The following is a 12,096-nucleotide window of genomic DNA, read 5'->3' on the forward strand; positions in this document are numbered from 1 at the left end:
GCTGCCTAGCGATGTTTAATTAGAAAGGAAGATAAAGCTTATCTGATATGGTGCTGCAGCCAGTGGGATCTGATTTCTCAGAATGCCATTTGCAGCCAGCTGTTAAGAAAATCGCTACAGCAAAACAGTGAGGCAGACAAATAATTCACGTGTAGTGCATGAAAAGAGAAATATATGGCTACCTCGTCTGCAAATTTTCCTTTTTCTCCACTCCCAGGGCACAGACGGCCAATGCAAGTGATAGAATCAGTGAGTAAATGCCAAACACGCTGACTGGTTAAAATGCTAATTCTTACCTTTAAAAGAAAACACCTGGACTTATCAAGCAGACTCCAAAAAAAAAAAAGGAAACCCACAGTTGTGCAAACACTGATTTTCCAAGCATTTAACAATGGAATCCATGCTGGAAAGGGTCCATGTGCTCACATCTCAGACACAGCTCCCTGCACGTGCGCCTCGCTGAGTGTATGAAGGAGTGATCACGTACATTCGGTTTTGATGTACCCACCTGGGTGGGTAAGGCCAGCTCCCATCAGTAACTCCCTGCGGGTGTGGGGCTGGGAAGGGGGAGAGCAGCTAGAAATGCACGAGTTTCTCCATGAGGTTAAGTTTGAGGAAAGTCATCGTCTTCGCTTCCTCTATCACAAAGCTTTAGACCAGGACCCCTGAACTAGGCATCTGTCCTCAGGCAGCGAGGACTGTCAGTCTTGTGGTGGCATGCAGGGCTGCCAGCTGCTCTCCACAGACTGGGTCCCCGCGTGGGCTGGACATCGGGGGAGACACCCAAGCAGCTGCTCCGAGCAGCCTCAGGAGGGTGGGCAGGGGTCACCGCTTTGCACATAGCAGAGCGGCCAGCTGCAGAGACCCGCCAGCACTGCAGAAAAGCTGAAGTCAGAGTCGGGTAGGGCCTGTGGGGTCAAAGCTACCAGGAACTGAACTGCCATCGTCACAGACAGCAACAAACCTGCAAACAAGCCTCAGACACTGGAGGACAGACAACCCTGAGAGTGGAAAGGACTGTGGGTGATTCGGGGCTCCGATGTCAAGCAGACAATGTCAGGGTCAGCAGCAGAGGGCACAGGCCACCCCTGTGTGAGGTTTACAGATCTCANAGTCAGTGGCCGGGAGGCTGCCGTCCCGCCAGCTCCTCTGCTCCCATTCTCACTCGGGAAGCTGACCTCCCTCCCATCCCGGCTGATTCTGGCCCCGCCTGCCGCCTCCTCAGGGCCCTCACCCTGTGGGTCAGCACCTCTCATTTTCCGAATGTCTTCAGCTCGCCCCTCTCCCAGCTCTGATCATTAATATTTAAACACGCGTAAGTCTCCTCCATCATAGCGATTCCTCTGACATCCAAGGTTCTCCTGCAGTAGCCAACTCCTCCTCTTCTCGAAACACGTATCCACTGTATCTTTTTTTTCCCTCATTCCTCCATCCATGACAGCTTGACCTCCACTCTCACCACTGCACTGAAATTGCTCAAGTTTACCGACAATGCTAATGAGCCCTTTTATGATCTCACGTGGCCGCCTTACCACAGCAGGCACTGTTCACCCCGTCTTGCTCCTTCATGCTTAGGATTCTACTGAGGTCCCTCAGCTTCGTACTCCACTCTCTTCTTCGATGTTCATTTATCCCCCTGATGTCAGTTATTATTCACTGGCTGACAGTTTCTGAATCTACATCTGTGGTCCAGCTCTCTCTCCTGAACTGCAGACACCGTCTCTAAGACATCTCTACTTGGAGGTCCCTCAGATGACCAAACTCAGGCTGAAACCATGTTTATCTTTGCTCCCACACCTGTACACCTACATCCCCTGGGTTCCTCAGGCACTGACCGGTACCAACATCCAGCCAGGTCAGAGGACCTGGGAGTCCTCTCCAACGAATCTCTCTCCTTCACCTTTTCATACAATCAGTCCTCAGGTCCTACCCACTCAACCTCCTAAACATCCTTACAATTTATCATCATGGTCATCTGTTTCAGGCCACAGTTATCTGTAGCTTAGATGACTGCATCCTATTCTTTTAAAGGGTTCTCTCTCCCGTCTTGACCTTAGCTAATCCATCTGCAATAGTGTATCCAGACAGGGCTTTCTTAGCTCAAATATACTCATCTCTCTCCCTTCTCAAAACCCTCGCTTCCCAGTGTCCCCCACGCAAAGCTGGTGCACACTCACAGAGGCTTACGCCTTACCACTCGCTTCCTCACCCTCCACACTCTCAGTCAACGAGTGTTTCTCAAATGTCTGCCATGGGTTTGACATGCTCTGGATCTGAAGGGACAACAGTGAACCAGCCAACATTTCAGACATCAAAGAGCTTATGACCTAGTGGCCAGGGGCTGGGGATACACATAAACAAATAAACTAAAACATTCCAACTTCTAATAACTGTTATACAGGTAGAGTGGCGGGTGTGCTATGTCATTAGGGTATCCGGGTGACATTTTAGTGGACAGGTCTGAATGTCTCAGCCCAATATGTCCATTACGTTCACACTCCGCTCTCAGCTCTCAGCTGAGACCTCCCGCGGGGACTTTTCCTCTCACCTTGAGTTTGGATTGACAGTTGACATCAAGTCCCAGATGCTCCCCAGCTCAGGGTGCTGACCCTGTGCAGTGGCCACTCATGGAGCTAATACCCGTAACCTGTGTGACGTCCTGTCCTACAGGGACTGGGCTTTCTGTCCCAGCTTATATAACAGCACCGGTAGTGTCAGGTGTGCCTGAATGGCTCCATCTATGCTCCCTGAAGGACAGGTGACGTAGCTGATATCATGAAATAATTTTCCTGGCCTGAGGACCAGTTAATGTTGAAGAAGGAAATGTCTGTCCTTTGAGAAGCTGTGCAGCTGCCTGGAACGAGGCAAGCCCACATAAACCCCTTTATTCATCACTCCCATTTGCTTTGTTCATGTGACTATTAAAGCACAAGATGCAACAGCTACATTCAATTAATCATGTTTCTCAATCTGTGCTTTGGTGTTATTTCTTTATTCCCAGGCTCTGTGAAAATAGGGACTCTTCTCCTAAATGAAGTTTTGAAACAGGAAGTCACAGACTCAAGCAAAATCTAACGGCTCCCCAACTGCGGTAAATATCCAAAGTCTGATGAAAGTAAATAACTGTACAATTATAATATCTTCCTATTTAACCACATACATTTTCGTATGTAGAATGGGTAAGTTCTCATTCTTTTCTATCCATTTTAAAATCTAAATTCAAGAATGAATGTAAGCATGAAAAGCGTGGCATTTTCAGGCTTGGGCATATGTCAATCAGTGGATTGCCAGGTAGGTGACACCTGCCCAAACCTATTCTGTACTTCCTGTAGCTCGGCTTGTCAACTGCCCCAAGGTAACTGAAAGATCTTCTGAGGTCATACAACACCCTCCAGGCAGTTAAAAGGCACAGATAAGTGACCTTTATGCACTGTCTATATTTAAAAAAAAATCCTACAAATCTCCCAGAAAGCCCTGCGAAGTCTTCCGATCATGCAACGTTACCGTCTGTCTGTACCCACTGTCCTATACTTCACCCCCAGCGATTCAGTGACCCTTCCACTATGATGGTTTAGGTATAAAGGTGTCTGGAAAACCAAAGAGACAGAAGAGAAATAAAAATAAAGAAGGAACAGATGACAGGTCCTTTCTCCGACTGAGGACAGTCAACTTCTAAGCTTTTAGTGAATACCACGAAGGAAGCATTCAAGTTCCCAAAATCTCAGCAAAGATTGGATAGTTATAAACCCGGCATCAATATTTTTTATTTAATGCCAGCATGTCGGACTAGCACAGCGTACTGATTAGACTAGAGCTGATAGAGAATGTCGATTACAACCCTGCCTCCCTAGTCAGAATGCTGTAGCCAGAATTTCTCAGTGTGGCTTTACAGGGATGAGATCAGCTAATATATTTCTATCTGCTCCCTTACCTTCCATTAAGGCAATATTCCCAAGTGCACAGAGCCAGAGTTAGCCTATTTGCTTTGGTCTCGTTAGTTCTATTATCATTTCTGGTTTATTGCACTTTGATGATAGGTGTTTTAAACCCTATGTTCTTGTCCAAAGTAAGAGTTCATTACTTTGCTTGAGTATAGAAGTCTTAAAGAGCCGGTACAGACGAGCAGATGTGTGGATGAAGCTGAGAAAAAACTGCTTAGAATTTAGTGAAAACAGGTAAAGCAATGTTCTGAACAATGATGAATAACAACAAGAGAAGCTAAAAAGATATGTTTTAATGTCACTTACCCGTAGGTCTTCTTTTGTATTGAAGCTATCAAGAAGCTGTTGATAATGTCTATCTGTCATTTGTCGTAACAGGGACAGGAGACAAGCAACGAACTCCCCCTAATTAAAAAAAAAAAGCAAGCTTATTGTTATTTTTTTAAATAAGGACATAAAAGAACATCAGTGACTTACTTTGAACTGCCTTCAAATAGAACACACACACACACACACACACACACACACACACACGCGCACGCACCCCACTCTGATCCAAACTCACCCTGTGAAGTCTTCTTAATCTAAATTAACCATAATAACAGTAAAAATTTCTCCCTGGGATGATTACCATTTCCTTGGTATGTTTAAGATGGATTATTTTTCTTGGGTGAAAGTTTTTCACTAGGGAAGTAACACCACACACTTAAAGGAGACAAGGCAGCGAGGCCCCGACCCTGTATTTGGCATTTTCCTGCACCTTCCTTCAATATTTCACTCGCGCCTCATACCAACGCTATGAGGTAGGAGGTATGATGCTCACTTTAAGAGGAAAAATGGAGGTTCTGTGGGCTAACAAGCTCAGCCAAGGTCACACAAGTAGAAATTGGCAGAGTTGGAGTTTTATCCCTAGGTCTTCCTGACCAAAGCTCTTCGTGTAACTGTGCTCCGTTTCTGAATTCACAGAACCTTCCTTAGCTCATCAGAGAGCTCACCTGCTAACGCAGGGTGTACAAAAAGCTACACATTGCATGAGTTGCTTTCAATCTCCTTTTAAAAATACTTTAAGTTAATTGCAATCCTTTTGTGCTTGGTGGCTATGTGTCTGACACCTGCAAAGTCCAAACCTTAAAAATTAATACTGAAAAAAAAAATGTACACAGCATCATAGATTTGAAGACCTATAAAATTGCTATCACTTGCATTTCCCAATGCATTTCTAATTGACAATATTTGTTTTTAACACAATCATTTTTGCTCAGCGAAGAATTTATCAGCTTCTAATCACATTTAAACCATTGTAATCACAGCTAAACGATTTTAACCACATTTGAAACAATACAAGCACAACAGGAGAAGCAATCAGTGGTAACTGTAAATGTACAGAAATGCAGTTTAATTGGGAATTGGTTTCTTTGTGTTTACAGAGAAAGAGACTGTAGGCTCACACATAAAATTAGAGAGTAAAAGCCCTGAGAAGTGGCATTTTCCAACAGAGGCAGCTAAGGCAGGAGAGGCAAGTGTATCCCCACCAGCTGCCCAGGGAGGCCTAGAGATGCTACTCAGTGGCCGTGGCAGGGTAACCAGACACAGGCTGGCTCCTTGCACGTGGCTAGTCATTTGTAACACAGGAGTATGACAAATAATTATCCCTGCAGAATTAATATCCCTGCAAATATTTAAGAAACTAACCAGTATGGGCTAGGAAAATTATCCTCTCAGCTCCACGTATTATTTTATTAATGAACAAGGGACACTTAACACAAGAAACAGAAAATTTAAGGGCACAATTATTAATATTTTAGTGCATGTGTGTAAGGAAACAATCCAAGGCTAGCAAAAAAACTACCCAAAAGAATTGAGACAACAGTATCTGGTGCTCATTGCAGACTAGGAATAGTGCCTGTTCTCACAAGCCTGGCTGGAAAACCTCCCTATTAATAGGACATTAGTTAGAGTACTAAAAAGATTACTCCTAGAATAAATGCTGCTCTGATCCTACCTAAGAAAGTTCAAAAGCAAGACCCGAAACACTTCCTGAGAAATTTAACCTCATTCCACAGCAAAGCTCAAAGATATTTTTAGAAAAAAAAAAAAATTCTAGCTCCCTGCAGAAAACTGACTCTTCTATTATTATGCTATTATGGATTTGGCTCATGAATTGGGACCTAAGATCTGTGAATTGGTAGGATAGTGTGGGGCAAAAAATTCTTGCTTTGTAAGAGTTTAATTTTTATGGCTTCTAGTAATTTTAATATAAACTTTGCAAAACAAACAAACAAAAAAACTCAGAGAAAACAACAACAAAAATCCAGCTCCCAACAAGTTAAAATTTATGTCTGGCATTCAATAAGAATTGACCAGGCATACAAAGAAACGGAGGAAAATAATAATGTTAATGAGAAGAAAAAAACAATTAATCAATAGAAAAAGACCCAGAAATGGCACAGATAATAGAATTAGCAATCAAAGACATATTAAGAAAGGTAGAGGAAAAGTTCATCATGTTATTTAGAGAAATGAAAGACATCAAAAGAACCCAAATTGAACTTCCAGAGAGGAAGACTATCTTGCGTGAGACGAAGATTCATTGAATTGGAGTAATGGCAGATTAGACACTGCAGAAGAAAAGATTATTGAACTTCAAGACAGGGTAATAGAAATTCTCCAAAATGAAACATAGACTAAAATTAAAAGTAAAGAAAAGAAAAAAAAGCATTGGTGAACTATAGGACAAATTCAAGTAGCAGAATATATGTGTAATTGGAGACCTCGGGGGAGGAGGAAGAAGAAAAATTAAATAAATAAGGGGGAAACAATCTCAGATTCCTTTAAAACTATAAACCTATGTATCAAAGAATTTCAACAAACCCTAAGCACAAGAATCATAAAAAAGAATTACACCAAGTCACATTATAATAAAATTGCTTATAGCCAGTGATAATGAGAAAATCCTACCACCAGTCAGAGAAAAAAGATATATACCAAGGAACAAAGATAAGGATGAGAGATTTCTCACTGGAAACAATACAAGTGGAACACCTTCTTTAGAATACTGAAAGAGAACAACCATCAACCAATAGTGTGTTACCCGGTGAAATTATCTTTCAAAAACAAAGACAAAATAAAGACTTTTCAGACATCAAAGCTTAAACATTTCACTGCTTCTATTCAACATCATACTGAAGGTTCTAGCCATTGCAGTAAAGAACGAAAAATAAAGAACTAGAGATTAGAAAGGAATTAAAAAGAAAACTGCCTTTATTCACAGACAACATATTTGTGTACACAGATAATGCTATGGAATCTACAATGAGCTATTAAAACTCCTTAAGTGAGTGAATCAACGTCCCAGAATACAAGATCAATGGACAAAAAATATTTTCCTACATATCCTGGAAATGAACAATCAGAAACTGAAATTTAAAATAATTATACAGTATATTCCTTACTAGAGCCTTGTTGGGTGGACACTATTAGCTTCACGTAAGACCTGTTAAGGTTAAGACGTCTATTCCAACTCCTCAGTTAGAAAATGGTGAAGCTGGGATGTCAACCCCGGTATCTCCAGCACTTCTTCCTACTGTTCAGACTGATTTGATTTTATATTGAAAATATACCTGTGTTTTGGAGTTATATTTCAAATACAAATAGGTATCTATAAGAACCTGTCAGTTGATAACCAGTGTCTGCAGTTTTTAACCTCTCTTTAATGTCTGAAATTAAAAATGCAAATCTAGTTGGTAGAGACACATTCCGTTTTTCATTACTCTTAGTTTTTTTATCCCTGATATAGCCACTATTAATATTCTTAAAATATTTATTTCAACATACCATCTTGTGAACAGTGAAATACCTTGAAGTTGGAAGAATGACATATTATTCATAATAATAAGGAAAATTATTAAAAACAGAATAGACTTTCATTAAGTCTTTATAATCAATGTATTGTACATAGGAGAACACCTCTTTGAATTCAGGTTACTATTTATATCTCTCACACCTGGATTAGGCCCTCTACAAACAACTTATCAGCCTAATATCTATCTAATTTGGGCACATTTATGACACATGAATCCCAACATCTACTGTACAGTGTCGTTTTATTTGTTCACCACATCCGTTTAGGAACTCCAAGCACACTGAATGCTGTTAAGAGGCCTAGACGTCCAATATTTTACTGACATAGTTTTCAGCCATAATGTAATTTTCTTTGTTTTTAAGAGATTTAAAGTGTCTATATGAAAACCCTAGGCTCACAATAGTTGAAAAGAAATACATATTGCTGGCCAATATTCACTTACTGTTAATGTGGGAATTTTTTACATACAAATCGCCTTTAAAACACTATATGCTTCAATGGCTGGCATCCATTTTATGTAGATTGAGTATAATGGGCGTTTCTATCAATGCCTGTGAGCTAATATTAGATGGCTATAAAGCGGTCTTCAAAAAACCTTCTATTATACAAATGCACAATTTTGCCAGAAATTTCTTACAGAATTCTCCTGCATTCTTTCCCCTTCGCGAACCACAGGCCCGTAGTGCACGAAAACTTCAGATAAGCCCACAAGCATGTGTCTTAGACGTGGCCTACACTGAGCTCCGTTGTCTGTATTATACATGGCACTTAAGAGAATTAAGTGAGAGGCAAAAAAACATTTACAGATTGTAAAGGCCTCTGGAGTCCAATTAGTTGAGGGTCTGAGCAAATGGCCATCTATGCTACTTTATAAAATCTGCTCCCACAATTAGATTTTTGAAAGGAACAATTACAGTGGTGCTTTTTATTATTATTATTATTATTATTCTCCAGCTAGAGAGAGCATTGTAAAATTCAAAGAACAGTTGGTAGAAGAACAAAAAGTACAAGCCTCATAAATAGGAAAAAGGAGGCAGCTGTTATCCGGGATTGCAGTAGAGCGAAAGCCACTCCTCCCGCTGGTGTCACCGGGAGGCTGGGTGACAGCCGCGGTACTGAGAAAACAAGGTACACGCCGTGGGGACCGCACGTTGTGGGGACCGCTTTTACCCATGGCGCGTCTGCTGGCTGGCGGCCCTATTCCTGGAAAGGCTGCTCAATGCTCAGTGTAGGACCGCATGCAAAGTCTTCCTAGTCAGACAGCCAGCCCGCTCACGATGAGAAAAGGATGAAGAAATATGGCCGATCTTCAGTGGCCACGGAGCACTGACCTTGTCAATGACCAGAGCGTATTTCTCACCGTAAAATTCGTTGTAACAACAGCAACAGAATTATTACTTCTGCAGTAACAATAATCTTCCCATGATGGNGAAAAGCTGAAGTCAGAGTCGGGTAGGGCCTGTGGGGTCAAAGCTACCAGGAACTGAACTGCCATCGTCACAGACAGCAACAAACCTGCAAACAAGCCTCAGACACTGGAGGACAGACAACCCTGAGAGTGGAAAGGACTGTGGGTGATTCGGGGCTCCGATGTCAAGCAGACAATGTCAGGGTCAGCAGCAGAGGGCACAGGCCACCCCTGTGTGAGGTTTACAGATCTCACCCCCGGGTTTCAGTCCCACCCTGAAGGTGGATGCCCCCACAGGAAGTACCCTTCCCAAAGCCAGAGGAATGCAAACACCTCTCAACTGGGAAAGCAAATACAGGGGTGGAGAGGACAGATGGCTGGCTACTCAGGTCTGGAGCTCAGAGATCTGGCCAGAAATACAAATGTGAGTTATGTCAGCACATGGACCACCAAGCGAAGTGGGTGCGATGAACCCCAAGACTCACCCAGGTTTCCTTACTACATGGCACGCTGTACACTTCCCCAGCACAACGACTGTCATGTCTTACTGTATCATAATTACTGTGTGAAGGCTGCTTTCAAGCTGGGATACAAGCCGACTGAGGGCCACGGCTGTTATCTTTTTAATTTCCTACCGTATTTCTCACATAATCCCTAGAGTGGGGTCTGCCCACAGGAAAGAGTTGTCGAACGAAGGAATAAACGAATGAGCTGAACCGTGAGTTCCACTGGATATGAGAGGCAACGGAAACGCGGCCTGACATTTCTGCGCTCCGGTTGGAGCACAGCTTAAGTGGGAGGTGAGTGGGATGCTCGTCACCACAGTCCACTCTCCTTCCATCTGCTGGCAGTCGCCCTCGGCCACCCCGAGAATGCAGTGACTCCCAACACCAGATTTCAACACAAACCACACAGCTGCTCGCGGCACTGGAACCAGGGCACGCATACCGGCCCCGTTCCCACCCCCTAAAAATCTGTGCAAATGTCAACGAGTGACGTGTAAGAAATGAAAAGATACGGTCTCACCCTCCCCCCAGTAATGGACTTGCTCATGCCAATTGCTACGGAAAAGGTCAGGGTCAAGGTAAGAGAACAAAGTTGAAACAGGGTCTTGAATAGCCCCAAATATGCACGATCACATTTCTTTTCAAACACCACAGATCAAACACAGGGTCAACTCTGATTTTCAGGGTGGTGGTGCATATTTTTCATGTTAAATTCTATGTTCAGAGGTGACACACTGGCTTAAAGGCCTAATTTTATCTCTGTCTCTTCTAGGGAAAGACGGAAAATTATTTTCCACAGAAGCCCATTCCCAAGTACTTCTTTAAGAACCTGAGCTTTAATATGGTTTTAACTAATATATACCTTAAAAACAAAACAAAACAAAAACAATATGTGGGCAAATCTTTAATAAAAGCCTAGAACCAAAACACTGTGCAAACTCTTAAACTGTCAGCAAGTGCTTTCAGAGCTGCCTGACGGCGGAGGACACCTAGAAAGGCCTCCGCTCCTGAGTTTTTCTGTTTCGGGAAAAGGGGGCTGACGGGGAGACGGCTCAGAACAGACAGGAGGAGAAGGGATGAAGGAATCCAGCCTGGAGGGGGCAGAACATGAATGATTTTTAACCAAAGGCTTTCTCGAGGTCTCAGATACTTTTTTAAAAAAATATATATGTTTTTATTTTGGATAAACAACATGAAATCAACATTTTAAAAAACTCGAAGGTTCTCACACTGTCTCCAATGGTCCTGCTTTATCATTCTGTTTCAAGGAAGGAGGCTCCCTGCGGAACACAGCTTGGCTACTCTTCATAAGGCCCACCTAACACCACGCAAGCTCTGGCTGGCGAAGAGTTTTAAACAAATGGCATTTTCAAATGTGAAAGAAACGTAATCACTTGCAATGCAAGAAAAGTCAATGCTAAGCTACGCTTTAATTACAGTTCTAAGAAATAAAAGCAATTAGGCACCCATCAACTGTAGCGGGATTTTATTCTTCAAGTTGTCACGTTGATAGGTAAGCCGTCAAGCATCCCTCCTTTATATTATGGCCTAAAATGGGGGAGGCGGGAAGCGTTCATTCCCAGAAGACACTTTAAAAATAGTCTAACAGTCCATCTTCCTCCCGCTCTCTTTAGTTTTCATTTCAGCCTCGTATGAAATCCACAGAAGTGCTAATGGGGGCTGGGGAGTTTCTGGCAAAGAGGAAACGATTACATTTGGCTATTTTTTAAGAGATCCCTACCCTGAAACACCTTTTCCTGGCCTCCAGGAAACAGATTTGTGGGGAGAAAGGGAAAAATCAGTTGTTCAATTGTTAGACCTTAAACAAGTCTGCTTGGATCATAGGTGACTGAGACATCGAGCACCAATCTAGTTCGATTCCACTTCTTCGCTGTGTCCTTTCGCTTTGGCCAAATGTCCTTGCCTCTGGCCTTGGGGGAGTGCCCACAGGGATCGATTCAGTCCTCCTGCCTGGCGATGGAACGGCTAGCGCCCTCAGCCCAGTGGCCCTCGCTCAGCCTGGTTTGAATCTTCTATGACTCCTTTCCTTCCCTTCTATGGTGTGGACCTCAGTACGTGTCCCTTCTCTGCGCACTGATTTCTCACCTAAACTCATGCTGCAGCGTCTTCCGTAGCCACGTTTGTGCTTCTGCCTCCACTGTTTTCTCCTGGGGGTTTGTGATGTGGTCAATTTTATGTGTCAACTTAACTGGGCTATGGGGTGCCCAGATATTTGGTTCAACACAATTCTGGGGTGTCTGTGGGGGTGCTTCTGGGTGAGATTCACATTTGAATGGTAGCCTGAGTAGAACAGGTGGCCCTCACAATGTGGTGGGCCTCATCCAAGGCATGGGAGGCCTGAACCAAAGGTGGAGATGG

The 12,096-nt window shown here is 43.1% G+C and overlaps 1 protein-coding gene across 1 annotated transcript in view; it reads right to left on the reverse strand.

Moving 5' to 3' along the window:
* The window catches only part of DOCK4 (dedicator of cytokinesis 4), a 392,534-nt gene that overhangs the window by 91,626 nt on the left and 288,812 nt on the right, over positions 1–12,096 (reverse strand). The window contains 1 exon segment of the mRNA XM_019653023.1: positions 4,248–4,346. Coding sequence (XP_019508568.1) covers positions 4,248–4,346 — 99 coding nt within the window.

The sequence above is a fragment of the Hipposideros armiger genome, unplaced genomic scaffold, assembly GCF_001890085.2.
Source record: "Hipposideros armiger isolate ML-2016 unplaced genomic scaffold, ASM189008v1 scaffold_192, whole genome shotgun sequence".
Classification (NCBI taxonomy): Eukaryota; Metazoa; Chordata; class Mammalia; order Chiroptera; family Hipposideridae; genus Hipposideros; species Hipposideros armiger.